Below are 15,350 nucleotides of genomic sequence, written 5' to 3'. Positions count from 1 at the left end.
TCCAATGTTTTTTTATTGTTAGTCTCCATCGATTGAAAAATTAAATAAAAACCTTGGTCCTGTTGGAACTGTGCCGATTAACCTGAGCACATTCGAAACATTAGTGGTTCTTTATTCAGCACAGCGGTTAATGCAGTTTGTCATCTGTCCAGCGGGTCAATAGATGCCATGACTCAGCAGCAGAAAGGTCAGTCTTTATGGTGATAGCCTTGTTCAAGAAAGGATTACCTTCTACTTTCCCTTTCACCCACCTTAATTGCCCTAATTGTCCCTTATCCCAGTAAAATGTTGAATTTCAACTAATTTAGACAATAGACAATAGGTGCAGGAGCAGGCCTTTCGGCCCTTCGAGCCAGCACCGCCATTCACTGTGATCGTGGCTGAACATCCCCAATCAGTACCCCGTTCCTGCCTTCTCCCCATATCCCTTGACTCCGCTATCTTTAAGAGCTCTATCTAACTCTCTCTTGAAAGCATCCAGAGAATAGGCCTCCACTGCCTTCTGAGGCAGAGAATTCCACAGATTCCAAACTCTCTGGATGAAAAAGTTTTTCCTCAGCTCTGTTCTAAATGGCTTATCCCTTATTCTTAAACTGTGGCCCCTGGTTCTGCACTCCCTCAACATCGGGAATATGTTTCCTGCCTCTAGCGTGTCCAATCCCTTAATAATCTTATTTGTTTCAATAAGATCCCTCTCATCCTTCCAAATTCCAGTGTGTACAAGCCCAGTCACTCCATTCTTTCAACATATGACAGTCCCGCCATTCCGGGTATTAACCTCGTGAACCTACGCTGCACTCCTTCAATAGCAAGAATGTCCTTCCTCAAATTTGGAGACCAGAACTGCACACAATAGTCCAGGTATTTCTTTTTTTTTCTTGAGCAAAACATAAAGTGCTGGAAGAACTCAGCGGGTCAGGCAGCATCAGTAGAGGGAATGGATAGGCAACATTTCGGGTTAAGGCCCTTCATCTGACTTTCTATTCTGCTCAAGATTCCAGCATCTGCAGTTCCTCATAACATGGAACGGAGCACAGGTACAGGCCCTTCGGACCATAATGTCTGTGCCGCATGATGCCAAGACCTACTCTTTCTGCCTGCACACAATCCATATCCCTCCATTCACTGCATATCCACGTGCCTATCTAAAGGTCTTTTAATTGCCACTATTGTATCTGCCTCCACCACCATCCTCGGCTACACATTCTCACTCCAAAATTGCCCCTCTCACCTTGTGTCTTCATTTTTTTCTTTATCCTTTCTCTGCCTTTGTTAGGCCCATTTTGTGGTCCAATATGTTAGCCACTAGGATCTACCATTTCTTTGGTTGTATTAAGGACTTTGGTTTTGTACATAGTTTGCGGTTATTCATTTACCGTATAATTGATTATTACATATTTATCCGTGTGTTATTGAACTTACAGGCCCGTTAAGCTGCAACAAATAAGAATTTCATTGTTGTGTTGCCAGTTTGTATGACTCTTGGTTGAAGGTTCACTTGGTTGATTCGTGGTGTGGGTTGTTGACTCATAAGGAGGCTGAAGTTCCGACGATATTAGGATGTACATGACACTACCTGGCTGTACGATGTAATCTTCCATTATGTGCGACACTTCCTACTCTTGAGGAGTTAGTTAAGGCAGGTACTATAACAACAGTTATGAGAAACACTTGCACAGGAAAATGGATAGGAAAGGTTTAGAGAAATATGGGCCAAATGCAGGTAGGTGTGACGAGTGTAAATGAGGCATCTTGGTTGGCATAGATGAGTTTGGCCGAAGGGACTGTTTCCGTGCTGTATAACTCTATTAGATGCAGCAGCTGTGCAAATGAACACTGATGGATTTCCAAATGTTCATGTTTTTTATCTTTCTGCTTACACCTGGCACCTGTGTGAGGGCAGCTTTGATTTTGTTGTCATGGTGTAAACAGAAAGCTTAGCAAAGAAAAGATATCATTACTTTAACCACAAGGTTTAAACAAGCAATAATGTTCTTTTGAAGAAATCAAAAAGCTGTTCAATATCGGAGGCTTCAAGAACATTTGATAAGCATGAAATAAGGTGTTATGGAGTTACACCACTCCCGTTTTTCTGGCAGTGTCCTATGGAGGCAGTGATCTCGTCCACAGGTACAGAGGGACACCGCTTTGAGTGTTTGTAATTCCAAAACATCTTTGGTTTCAGTAAATGTCTGATTTTTCTTCACTTTTAGCTTTTCGAGTCATAGAATCAACATGGCAATGCGATCTTCGACCCAGCTCATCCATGGCGACCATGATGCCACACTTAAGCTGTGTTTGGCCTATGTCCCCCTAAACCTTTCCTATCCATGTATCTATCCAAATGTCTTTTAAATCGTGTTACCGCACCTGCCTCAAATCCCTATACTGGCAGCTTGTTCCATAAAGCCACCAGCCTCTGCGTGAAAAAGTTGCCGCTTGAGTTCCCATTAAATCTTCCCCCTCTCACCTTCTGTCCTCCAGTTCTTTATTCCCCTACACGGAAAAAAAATCTGTGCATTCACCCTTTCTATTTCCCTCGTGATTTTATACACCTCTTTAAGATCACCCTCAGCCTCCAGTACTCCAAGGAATAAAATCCTAGTCTGACCAACCTCTCCCTATAGGTCAAGCCCTCTTGATTACGGGTTTCATCAAGTTGTGTTAGGATAAATATTCAATGAAATAAAATAATTATAGCACAGGTATATAGGGCAATATGTTATGTTTTTCTATAGAAACAGATGCTCTTGATGTATGTATGTATCCTTTGCATAAAGTAGTTACATGAATGCTGAGATTCTAATTGTGGGGTGATGTAAGTTTGTTACCTTGACAACCGATAAGGAGGTAAGTTTTTCCCCCAGAGGCACAAGGAACTGTAGTCTTCCCACTACCCAGAGGCACAAGGATCTGTAGAGGCTGGAATCGAGCAAAACACAAAGCTCTGGAGTAACTCAGTGGAACAGGCAGCCATCTCTGGAGAACATAGTTTAGAATGCTCTGGGCCAAATACAGGCCACTGGCACCTGCCATGTGTGCCAATGTATTTGGCATGGACAAGGTGAGTCGAAGGGCCTGTTTCCATGCTCTTTTACTCATTTCATAGTAGTTGCCTGACAGCGCAAAATGAGCCCAGGCAACAGGTGAAGCTCTGGATGTTGCAAGCCCCACGACCACGAGATCACAAACGTCGTTCAAATTTCCAGCCACCTTATTTTGCAATAAAACTATTGGTTTATTGAGCAAGCAAAATTTCACCTGAGGCCAACCTCCATGAATTAAATGGTCACAGAGAAGACTCTCCAGTGGGACAGAAGTGAAAGAGTGGAAGTTATGGTAAGCACCACTTTATGGAGCAGTCTAATGTGCTACTCCCTTCTCATCAATGACTGCAATAGAGAAGATGCAGAGAAGGGAATCAGAACTAAAGGTCTGGAAAGGATGAAGAGCAGCAGCCTTGACGGGTAGAAGACGCCTGGAGACCTCATTGTTGTGATTGATTGGAGGAGGTGGGAACCCAGTGTTGGCTTTCTGGAATCCATCAGGCCTGGGCATTTGGGGTGAGATTTCCCAATAGATGTTCTGTGCTCATCTCCCGTTGGTCGGCCGGGATGCAGTTGGATTTCAGAAGGCTTTTCTGGTAACGCCAGAACGTGTCCAGTACTTCAAAGTGGCAGAGGAGGACCTGAAAATGAATCAGAGCATCGTAACGGAGACTCAGCAGTGCCCAGACTAGTGCAATCAGTGAACACAATGCCCCATCAACCTAGGGATGTGGAGACTATTTTTCCTTGAGACAGACAATTCCCCATGCTACTCCTGAATCTGGGGAGGGGCATTCCACTGATCCATCAATTGCTGCCAGGGGCACCTCAATATTCACTGCATATGTCAGGGGCAGCAATTACTGAGTTCAGTACCACAACTCCAAAAGCACTTGAGGGTATGTGTTTGAAAGAGGCAATATGAGTGTTTTGTACACAGAATGTGTTCATTCTGGCAGCACGGTGGCGCAGCGGTAGAGTTGCTGCCTTACAGCGAATGCAGCGCCGGAGACTCAGGTTCGATCCTGACTACGGGTGCTGTACTGTAAGGAGTTTGTACGTTCTCCCCGTGACCTGCGTGGGTTTTTTCCGAGATCTTCGGTTTCCTCCCACACTCCAAAGACGTACAGGTATGTAGGTTAATTGACTGGGTAAATGTAAAAAAAAATTGTCCCTAGTGGGTGTAGGATAGTGTTAATGTGCAGGGATCGCTGGGCGATGCGGACTTGGTGGGCCGAAAAGGCCTGTTTCCGCGCTGTATCTGAAATATGAAAAATATAATATAATACTTGATGGTACTTTGAATATTAATTGATTTGACAACACCATGTAGATAATACAGGGCCCTGGTGAGACTGCACCTGGAGTACTGTGTGCAATTTTGGTCTCCTAATTTCAGGAAGGACATTATTGCTATTGAGGAGTGCAGCGTAGGTTCACCAGGTTAATTTCTCAGATGGTGGGACTGACATATGCAGTGAATATTGAGGTGCCGCCAGGCTCGGTGCTGGGACCCCAGTTATTCACAATATATATTAACAATTTAGACGAGGGAAATAAATGTGACATCTCCAAGTTTGCGGATGACACCAAACTGGGTGGCAGTGTGAGCTGCGAGGAGGATGCTATAAGGCTGCAGGGTGACTTGGATAGGTTGGATGAGTGGGCAGATGCATGGCAGATGCAGTATAATGTGGATAAATGTGAGGTTATCCACTTTGGTGCCAAGAACACAAAGGCAGATTATTATCCGAATGGTGTAGGAAAGAACTGCAGATGCTGGTTTAAATTGAAGATAGACACAAAATGCTGGAGTAACTCAGCGGGCCAGGAAGCATCCCTGAAGAGAATGAATGGTGTCAGATTAGGAAACGAGACCTGGGTGTGCTTGTACAACAGTCACTGAAAGTAAGCATGCAGGTAGTGAAGAAAGCTAATGGCATGTTGGCCTTCATTGCGAGAGGATTTGAGTTTAGGAGCAAGAAGGTCCTACTGCAGTTGTACAGGGCCCTGATGTGACTGCACCTGGAGTATTGTGTGCAATTTTGGTCAGTGTAGGTTCACCAGGTTAATTCCCGGGATGGCGGGACTGACATATGATGAAAGAATGGGTCGACTGGGCTTGTATTCACTGGAATTTAGATGGATGAGAGGGGATCTTATAGAAACATACAGTATAAAATTCTTAAAGGATTGGACAGGCTAGATGCAGGAAAAATATTCCCAATTTTGGGGGAGTCCAGAACCAGAGGTCACAGTTTAAGAATAAGGGGTAGGCCATTTAGGACTGAGATGAGTGTGGAAGAAAATTTTTAAATCCTTCCTTAGTTAATTTTGATCGGAATTAAACAAGGTAACGAAAGGGTGTGCGGATGTGGCAATTGGCATCTCTCGTTGACCAGGTGCAGAAGAGGATTGTGAGAATCAGCAAAATAAGAAATCAGACGCATTACCTCTTGTCTGGGAATGCGTAGAATGGTGAATGGTGAATGTAAGCATAACAAAATTAGGATGGAGATAAGGAAGCCTGTTTTCTCAGTGGAAAGTTACAGGATGCTGGGTTACAGTAGTAGATGGAATGTCAAGCTGGGTAGACCACCAGAGCCCCCTACCACGAGTAGTGTAGAAACGTTACAGTGAATGGGGGCTTATGATTGGCTCGGAGAGGGGGCAGTGGCGCGGTCTGCTTGAAAGATGAGATAGAATAATGTCAAGATACCCTATTATTATGTTTGACTTGTATTAACCATCTGTTGTTGAATAAGATTAAGATAAATAAAAAGTACATTATGACTAATGAAATAATGTATACCCATGTAGTAGATGTTATAGGAAAAGATATAACCAAGGACAAAGTATATTTTCGTATAGTTGTATCTAACAAAAAATAAAAGTTGTTTACTGCACAATATAACTGTCGGCTAATTCTGATCTAATCCTACTGGTAGGAAAAGGCCAAAGGAAAAGAAGCCGGTGGTCTAGGAAGGAAAAATGTAGATAAGTAAGAAGACTGCCAAGGTAATAAAAAAGATCATAAGACACTGGGAAAGGGTAGGAGATCCCATTGTCCCATCGGGATTGCCAGCTGATGTTGTAATAAAAGACACCGGAGATCACTGATATGGGGTAACGTTTGGTAACGATCTGTATGATTGGTCAAATGGAGATTGGCCGTATGGGGGAAGTTTTAAGCTATCTCTGTTAAAGAAATGGATTGAGAGAGCGAAAAGACACCAACCCACAAAGAAGGAGAAAGCAGGTGATGAACAAAAAGAGGGAAATAAGGAACCTGTGCCTAAAACACAAAAGCAGGTGGTAGTGTTTTTAGTTATAGTGGTATTGCTGTGTATAACTTTAAGATTAAAGGACAAAATAACTCTTACTCTGGAGTAACAGCAAGGGGAAGCCCAACAGGGAGGGTATCCAGCCACTTACTGATACTTTTATAATCCCGTTACTGGGAAGACAGGCTCTGTGCAAACTGGGAGCGGTCTTACACTGTACCGCAGACATTATGTTTATGGAACTACCACAAATTCAAACCCATCAATTGCTAAAGTTAATTAATAAGGAAGAACCAGGGCAAAATGCGCCCGTCCTATACTGTTGGCAATTGATTAGCAATCCGTACATTCAATTGGTCAGCTGACTTTATGGTGCCCTGCAAAGTGTACAGGATCCAAAAGACCAGTATTTACAGTATCTTGTCGAAACCAGCCAAGAGCATAAGCGAACGCATTGCACAGCTTTATATAGGCACCTCCCTAACCCCGGGAACCAGGAAAATGTCTCCCCCTGGTTGAATAAACGAACAATTATCAGTGACCCCTTATTTGTTCTTTGGGGTCTCGGGATTAGGAATAATAGTCCACCCCTCTCAAAACCAAAGGGATAGATTTGAACTGGGAGACACCTCTGAGTCACACTTGACCATAGCTACTAGACCTCCAGCAGCAGCGAAGGAAATAGGAGAGATGATAAAGAGGCTGAAGGGCAAAAGGTTCATTCATGTTTTAATGTTGCCAAAGGAAAAAGGAGAGGTCCAGATTGACTTCTTTAATGACACAGAAGGAAAGGTCACATGGGTCAGAAAGGAATGAGACCTACAACCACCTACAGAGGATTTGCCAAGGTTACCAATGGCTCTGGTCCCAGTACCCTCTGAACGATGGGCAAAGCATAAGAATCATGTGGGGCGAGTGCATTCAGTCCCTGAGCATAAAGTGACTTAAAAAAAGTCTCCGCTTTTGTCTGCCACAGAAGGCAGTGGAGGCCAATTCACTGGATGTTTTCAAGAGAGAGTTAGATTTAGCTCTTAGGGCTAAAGGAATCAAGGGATATGGGGAAAAAGCAGGAATGGGGTACTGATTTCAGATGATCAACCATGATCATATTGAATGGTGGTGCTGGCTCAAAGGACCGAATGGCCTACTCCTGCACCTATTTTTCTATGTTTTTATGTTTCTAATCAAAGACATGTATTGATTGCATTTTATTTTCTGCATATACTTTTATGCCATTAGGTGCAACATGGCGGCATGGTTGGTAAAGCTGCTGCCTCATGGCACCAGAATCCCGGGTTTGACCCTACTTGCGGGTGCTGTCTATTTGGAATTGGCATGTTCACCCTCTGACCGCGTAGGTTTCCTCCAAGTTCTGTCCCACCCAGTTGCATATCCTCCCTGAGATCTTCCAAGGAGATTGCCAATGGAGTATTGGCATCTGCAGGGAAGGACATGTCGCAATTATTCATCACTCCCTGCCTGCCCACTTTCAGGAGCCTCTCCCCCCCGCCCCCCCTCCATCCACACTCTGCCACTCCCATTCCCCCACCAGCTGATGATCAATGCTCCTCCGGTGGACACATATCTCTTACCGTGGAACCTCCCAGCGTCACGGGGCACTGTCTCAGGTCCTCACCAGCTCCCTTCCTGCATTCTGTCCTCTTCAGTTCAACGTCGAGGATGTACAACATTCCACCCAGGTCCTAGCAGCGGAACAATTTACCCAGAGTTTAATAAACAAAAAACATTGGCCGTGGACCAAATCCACCAGCATCTCGAGTGCCTGTACCACCGTGCAGTGTCCTAGTGTCTGTTCAGAATTTTAATGGTCTTGTTTTTGAGAATGGATCAAGTCGGTTCCTGTTAAAGCTATCAATAAAGTGTGGTATCTTAATGCAGCCTTAATGCGCGCACCACCCGACAGGGACAGCTTCTTCCCTTCTATTATCAGGCTTCTAAATGGTTCTTCCATAAGCTGGGAAATGGAAATAACATCAATTTTGAGCAGTACCACTTTGGGGGGATATAAAAAAGTTAATGTGATGTCAGAAAGAAGGAACTGCAGATGTCAGTTTACAATAAAGACACAAAGTGCTGGAGTTCTTTGAAGGTGGAGTGACAGGTAGATAGGGTGGTCAAAAAGGCTTTTGGTACATTGGCCTTCATCAGTCAGAGTATTGAGTGTAGAAGGAATGGGTGACGTTTCGGGTCGAGACCCTTCTTCAGGCCAGTCTGAAACGTCACCCACTCCTTCTCTCCAGAGATGCTGCCTGGCCCACTGAGTTACTCCAGCTTTTTGTGTCAATCTTCAGTTTAAACCAGCATCTACAGTTCCTTCCTACACATTGAGTATAGAAGTTGGGAGGTCATGTTGCAGTCATATAAGACATTGGTGAGCCTGCATTGAGAGTATTGTGTTCAGTTCTGGGGCACCGTGTTATAGGAAAGATGTTGTCAAGCTGGAAAAGGTACAGAGAACATTTATGAGGATGTTGCCAGGACTCGAGGGTCTGAGCTATCGAGAGAGGTTGAGTAGGCTGAGACTCTATTCCTTGGAGCGCAGGAGGATGAGAGGTGATTTTATCGAGGTGTATAAAATCATGAGAGGAATAGATTGAGCCGATGCACAGAGTCTCTTGCCCAGAGTAGGGAAATCGAGGACCAGTGAGATAGGTTTAAGATGAAGGGGCAAAGATTTAATGGGAATCTGAGAGTAACGTTTTGACACAAAGGGTGGTGGGTATATGGAACGAGTTGTCAGAGGAGGTAGTTGAGGCAGGGACTATCGCAACATTTAAGAAACAGTTAGACACGTACATGGATAGAATAAGTTTGGAAGGATATGGGCCAATTGCAGGCAGGTGGAACTAGTGTATCTGGGGCATATCGGCCAGTGTGGGCTAGTTGGGCCAAAGGACCTGTTTCCACACTGTATGACTCAATGACTCTATAATTCAACGGGTCACGCAGCATCTCTGGAGAACATAGATAGGCGACCAAAAACATCGCCTATCCATGTTCTCCAGAGATGCTACCTGACCCGCTCAGTTGCACCAGCACTTTGTGTCTTTAAATGTGAAGCCAGTTGCCCAGAGAATTAGTTGAATTAATTGAAGCCCACTTAGTGGAAAGTGCACAGAAGAAATTCACCAGGATGTTACTTGGGCTTGTGGGCTTGTGGGCTTGTGTTATAGGGAGTGGTTGGATAGGTGAGGACCTTTTATTTTGTCACCTCGGAGGCTGAGGGATGATCATATTGAGGTGGACAAGAGGTGTGCAAGATCATAGGGGCATGGGTAAAGTGAATGCTCAGTCTTTTTCCCCAGGGGCCAGAATTCAAAGACTAAAATGCATAGGCTTAAGGTGAGGTGAGAGATTTAAGAGGGACCTTTGGAGCAATTTTGGCACTCAGAGGGTAGTCCGTACCTGGAGTTAGCTGCCAGAGGAAGCTATTGAAGCGGATACAATTGTGTTTTAAAGGATTTGAACAAATGAGACCATAAAACAGGAGCAGAATTAGGCAATTCAGCAAATCAAGTGTATGCCGCCATTTGATCATGGTTGATCTATTTTTCCCTCTCAACACATTTTCCTGCCTTCTCTTAATACTCTTTGACATCCTTACAAATCACGAACCTAAGAATCTTTGTTTTAAAAATAGCCAATGACTTGGCCCCCACAGCATCTGTGGTAATGAATTCCAGTTTCACTATCTTCTGGCGAAATAAATTCCGTCTCACCTCCATTCTAAACATACGTCCTTCTATTCTGAGGCTGTGCCCTCTGGTCCTAGACTCTCCCTCTGCTCAAAACATCCTCTCCACATCCACTCTATCTAGACCTTTCATTATTCAAATATATTGATACGAAAGGTTTAGAGGGATACTAGACCGTGGACTCGTTGGGCCCTAACCTCTCCTGCATTGGTGCAGCTCCCTCTCCTCCTCCCCTCCCCCTCCCCTCTCCCCACCGTCCCTCCCTCCTCCCCCTCTCTCCACCTCACCCCTCCCTCCTCCCCTTCCTCTCCCCCTCCCCCTCCACCCCCTCCCTCCCCCTCCCCTCCCCCTCTACCCCCATCCCCCTCCCCCTTCACTCCCCTTCCCCCTTCCCCTTCCCCATCTCCCCCCCCACTCCATCCCCCTCAACCCCCCTAATCCTCCCTCCTCCCCCTCCCTCCCTCCCCCCACCCCCTTCTCTCCCTCCCTCCCTCCCTCCCTCCCTCCCTCCCTCCCTCCCTCCCTCCCTCCCTCCCTCCCTCCCTCCCTCCCTCCCTCCCTCCCTCCCTAGGAGATATATTGAAACTTAAAAATGTGAATAACTTAAAAAATATAACACCGATTTCAATGAAACTTCTTCCACTAGCACCAAAATCACCATTAGACGGTGAGTAAGGTGGGCCTAAAATTGTTACGCTATCGTGTACCGTTTTGGCTGTAGTTCAGGAACAAACAAACAAACAAATGAGAGTTTTAGTATATAGATAGATATAAAATTGTCACGCTATAATGTACCGTTTTGGCTGTAGTTCAGGAACAAACAAACAATCAAGAAATAAGTTTTATTTATTCATCTCTCAGGATCTGGGCTTCATTCCCATAGCTGCTGATTAGTGCCCAACCCCGGCTGTGGTGAGCCACCTCCTTAAGTCTACAGTTTCTGCAGGTGCAGGTGTTAGACGGGGAGTTCCAACATTCGGACCCATTGATAATGAAGGGGCAAAACTGCGTTGAAGCGACAGCCAAGAAGGCACACCAATGCCTCTGGGGACAGATCACCCAAATGAAGATTGCTTGTGCGAGGGGAAACGTTGATGTCACCCCGCTGTGCTGCCCCCTCGGCAGTGTGGCTGTAATGCTACAACAAGCACTCTGTTTATTTTATCTTTTGGCACTACCTAACGTACCCATGTACGATATGGTCTGGAGTGCACGCAATGCACTGGTGACAATAATACTCCAATACCACTACCCTTCAGCACATCACAAGGCTCGACCTCACTGACCCCATGACCTCACAACCATGTCCTGTCATGGCAACCAAGGAGAGGAAGGTTCCTCGTTTTTTTAGCACAACTTTCCTGATCAATCTATTTTGATAACAAAGTAGCTAATATTCATCTCCCCCTACCCCCTTCCACCATACTCTTCCCTCCAGCTTTACATTTCACTCTTCCTCTTCACTTCTTATCTGACACCCTTTTGCCTCCTTTTCACTTCCAGCCTTTGTTACTTACTCCACCCATCTGCTAATCACCCCCTCACCTGTATCCAGCTGTCACTTGACAGGCTTTGTCCTGCTTACTCTCTTTTTCAACTACAACCACCCCTCCCCCACCCCATCAGTTTGAAGAAGGGTCCTGACTCGAGACGTCATTTGTCCATTCCTTCCACAGATGCTGCTTGACCCACTCGGTTTCTCCAATACTTTGTGTTTTGCTCAAGATTCCCGCATCTGTCGTTCCTTGTGCCTCCATGTTTCTTTTATCCTGCATATTCTCTGTACAACAGGGCTGGCCCAAGTTGTCAGTCAAACTAGAGAAAGCAAACTAGAGGGGAAGGCGTTCTTTTAGCCTTTAAAATGTGCAATCAGCGCTCCCTGACAAACACATTTCACTTCAGGATTAAAGGGATCACCAAAGCTCGATCTAGTTACCTGAACTTGCGAGGACAAAATCCTTCCGACTTTGAAGAGGTGATCGTCCTCTGAGAAGATGTTGAACGATTCAACGGCAAAATCCAGTGAGCTGCTAACGGCCTTGTTGCTGGGGCTGATGGGTGCTCCATCGGCAGTGGAGACAGAGAAGAGGGCAGCGATGATTAGGGTATAGAGACACAGCCACCTCGCGCACATTTTGCCTGTTGTAGAATGGGGTACAGTTTCAGTAAGCAACAAACAACTCTGGGAGCACACATTAGCTGGGTTTGGCAGACTCCTTTGTGTCATACGCAAGGTCACTCTTCCATGTTGTCGGTTTAGATAGGTCTAAACACTCTGTGAAATGCTGACATACAACAAAATAAACACATTCATATTTGCCCATGTATTCTCTGGCAGAGTTCCTTCCTGAATATAATTATTAACAGTGTTATCACTCTCAAACCGTGGCTTAATATTTAAGTGCTGGACCATTCCCAGGTGAAGGGATGGTGAAATATGGGATTCTTCATTAAAATAAATGTTTACATACTGAGACCTTTACTAGAAACAATATTGACATTTGAAAGGCTTTTTGATAGGCACTTGCATATGGATGGAGCAATGTGGATCACATGCAGGCAGATAATAGTTGGTTTTGGCATCAGGTTCAGCAAGGACATTGTGGGCTGAAGTGCCTTTTCCTATGCGGTTCTGTTCTATGTTCTAAAAAGACTGTTCTTCAACCAAGCTCCAAAGCAATAGGATTAACAGCTATCTTGTGCAAATGTTAATGATTTCATGGACTTAGAGGTTTCTTCCCCCGCAAATGTCACATTCCTTAAACTGCCACGATCCATCCCAAATCCTGTATCTGGAGCAACTTGCTGTTGGAAAATAAGTCAGGGCCCATCCTGATCAGGGGAATCTGACAAAGCACCAGAAGGTCAAAAGAATGAAGGGTGTTTAATTGACATATGTACCAGATACAGAACTATGAAATTCTTAATTAGTGCAGCTTAACAGGTATTGAATGCAATAAAACACAAAGAAATACAGTATGCAATAATCAATAACTTATAAATTAGTGATACCAGGTCACCAGATCATAATAATACAAAACCAAAGTCTATTGTGCAACCACAGTCCGTAGAAGATCATAGTTGCTGAGGTTGGCGTTGAGCAGTGTTCAAGACCCTGATGCTTGTGGGGAGAAGCTGTTCTTGAAACTGGAGGTCACGGTTTTCAGGTTCGTGTCCATTCTTCCTGATGGCAGTGAGATGAGAGCGTCTCCAGAATGGTGCGGGTCTTTGATGATGCTAGCTGCCTTTTTGAGGTAGTGCCTCCTGTAGATCCCTTTAATAGTAGGGAGATCAGTACCTGTGATGGACCGGGTAGTGTCTTCCATTGTCTGTTGTCTCTTTCATTCCTGGCTGTTCGTATTGCTGAACGAAACTGTGGTGCATCAGTCAGTGTGTTGTTTACCGTACACCCGCTGAAGGTCAATAGAGTAAACAGTGCAATGTCCCACATTAGCATTGACTTATCATAAGAGTAACGTTGGCCACAGCCAGGGACAGATTGTGTGTTGGAAGGAACTGCAGATGTTGGGTTACACCAAAGATAGATACAAAATGCTGGAGTAACTCAGTGGCACAGGCAGCATCTCCGGATAGTAGAAATGGGTGACATTTTGGGTTGAGACCATTCTTCAAACTGAGAGTCAGGGGAGTGGGAAACTCGAGATATGGAAGGTAAGGTGTGAAAATGATGGATCAAAGCAGACGTTGTTCAAGGAGCTGGAGAGCAGGAGGAATCACAGAAGGGGAGCAGCAAGAGAGGATGTTGCAGATCTCTCGCCGGAGAGAGGAGGAGAGTAAGTGGGCATACCTTGAGGAGATTTTGCAGTCGAGCAGCCAAAATGCCTCAGCATCGAACAACTAAGGACTTTGCACTGTTATGGTTGCTCTAAGGTACTTTGATGTTTTTTGCTCTATCATGGACTGGTTTACTCAGAATCGCTGATAGTTTATCTGTTGTTGTTGCATATAATGTGCTTGTAAAGCAGCAAGTAAGATTTCCATTGTTCTGGTTTGTATCTGGTGCGGTTGACAAATAAATTCTTTGTCCTCTTCAAATTGTTCAGAAAGGGACTATTAAACACGGTGAGAGACTTTCTCAGACAACTCAGTGGTGAGAGAAGGGAGAGGGGTGGTGAAGGGAACATGGAGAGAACAAAATAGTAATGCAAATGGCTGATTGATGGACAACATTGATTTGGTGGGCTGAAGGTCCAGCTTCTGTGTTACTGACCCAGAGGGAATCCAGAGGTGACCATCTGGTCTGAAGGAAGAATGGGTGAAGGAGCAGAAGCCAGGGGGAGTTGGGACAGCTGAAGAACACCCCCCTGTGCTCTATCATTCACTGTGAAGGTCCTGCTCGAGGTTGACTTCCTAAAATGTAACACCTTGCACTTCTCTGAATTAAATTGAATTAGAGTTGTGGTTTGACTTAAAATGGAATTTGAACTGTCAGGTTTGACATCCCTTGGATACAATGAACTCCACTTAACTTTCATTAATAAAGTACCTAACCAGTGAAATGATTTACCGTGCTGTTGCCGTGTCTATGGTTCTGCCTGGCTCAGTCTTCAGCAATCTAATTCACTGTCATTCTGTTGTTGTTTCTTGTTGGGCTGACAATCACAGACGTGGTTTCCATATACTATAATTTCCCACTCCCGGTGATACAGTGCACAGTGTCTCTGTATCCAGTGATACAATGCACTTGCTGTGTCTCTCTCTATCCAGTGATACAAGTACACACTGTGTCTCTGTGTGGGGGTGAACAATGCACTGTGTAGAATGTAAGCACACCCCAAAGAGCTTTGGGATTGCCTGTGGCCTGTTGGTGGGCTAAGACACCACACTGATGTGCCCAAGTATGGCACACGTTCCCAGGGCAAAGGCCGGTTCCACTCGCCCAGCAGCTCTGCCAGCATCCTGGGGGCTGTGCGTGGCCCAATCCGTCAGTGCCTGACAATGAGAGGAAACCTCACGTGGGTAGAGCAGCTGACTCTAGGCACCAGAGACCTAATTTCAATCCTGACCTTGGGTCCTGTCAGTGTGGAGTTTGCGCGTTCTCCCTGTGACCATGTGGGTCTCCTCCAGGTGCTTCAATTTCTTCCCACATCCCAAAGACGTGCAGGTTTGTAGGTTAATTAGCCCGCTGAAAATTGACCCTAGTTTGCAGGGAGCGGATGAGAAAGTGGAATAACATAGAACTAGTGTGAACGAGTGATCAATGGTCAGCATGGACGGTGAGTCGAAGGGCCTGTTGCCATGCTATAACTTTCGATCAATCATCAGAGAGTCACCCTGCCTTG

General features: G+C 45.2%; 2 protein-coding genes across 5 annotated transcripts in view; one reads left to right on the top strand and one right to left on the bottom strand.

The window, feature by feature from the left end:
* Positions 1–3,220: 3,220 nt before the first annotated feature.
* LOC144596647 (cystatin-like) lies at positions 3,221–13,464 on the bottom strand. 2 transcript variants are annotated; one of them, XM_078405250.1, is made up of 4 exons: positions 13,346–13,464; positions 11,984–12,186; positions 7,924–8,034; positions 3,221–3,688 (listed from the first exon to the last, which is right to left on the bottom strand). In XM_078405250.1, exons 1-4 carry the CDS (start codon positions 13,371–13,373, stop codon positions 3,545–3,547), a joined length of 486 nt encoding a protein of 161 aa, XP_078261376.1. In that variant the 5' UTR covers positions 13,374–13,464; the 3' UTR covers positions 3,221–3,544. The 2 variants fall into 2 exon arrangements, with proteins under 2 accessions (XP_078261376.1, XP_078261374.1); XM_078405248.1 differs by lacking the exon at positions 13,346–13,464 and having other exon boundaries at positions 11,984–12,384.
* Positions 13,465–13,530: 66 nt separating this feature from the next.
* The window catches only part of LOC144596646 (solute carrier family 22 member 3-like), a 32,332-nt gene continuing 30,512 nt past the window's right edge, over positions 13,531–15,350 (top strand). For all 3 annotated transcript variants that reach the window (XM_078405244.1, XM_078405247.1, XM_078405243.1), the window contains exon 1: positions 13,531–13,938. In XM_078405244.1, coding sequence (XP_078261370.1) covers positions 13,925–13,938 — 14 coding nt within the window. In that variant the 5' untranslated portion in view covers positions 13,531–13,924. The remainder of the gene's footprint in view (positions 13,939–15,350) is intronic.

The sequence above is a fragment of the Rhinoraja longicauda genome, chromosome 9 (assembly GCF_053455715.1).
Source record: "Rhinoraja longicauda isolate Sanriku21f chromosome 9, sRhiLon1.1, whole genome shotgun sequence".
NCBI lineage: Eukaryota > Metazoa > Chordata > Chondrichthyes > Rajiformes > Arhynchobatidae > Rhinoraja > Rhinoraja longicauda.
Note: the sequence above shows the minus strand (reverse complement) of the source record. Positions and strands in the feature narration are given on the sequence as shown.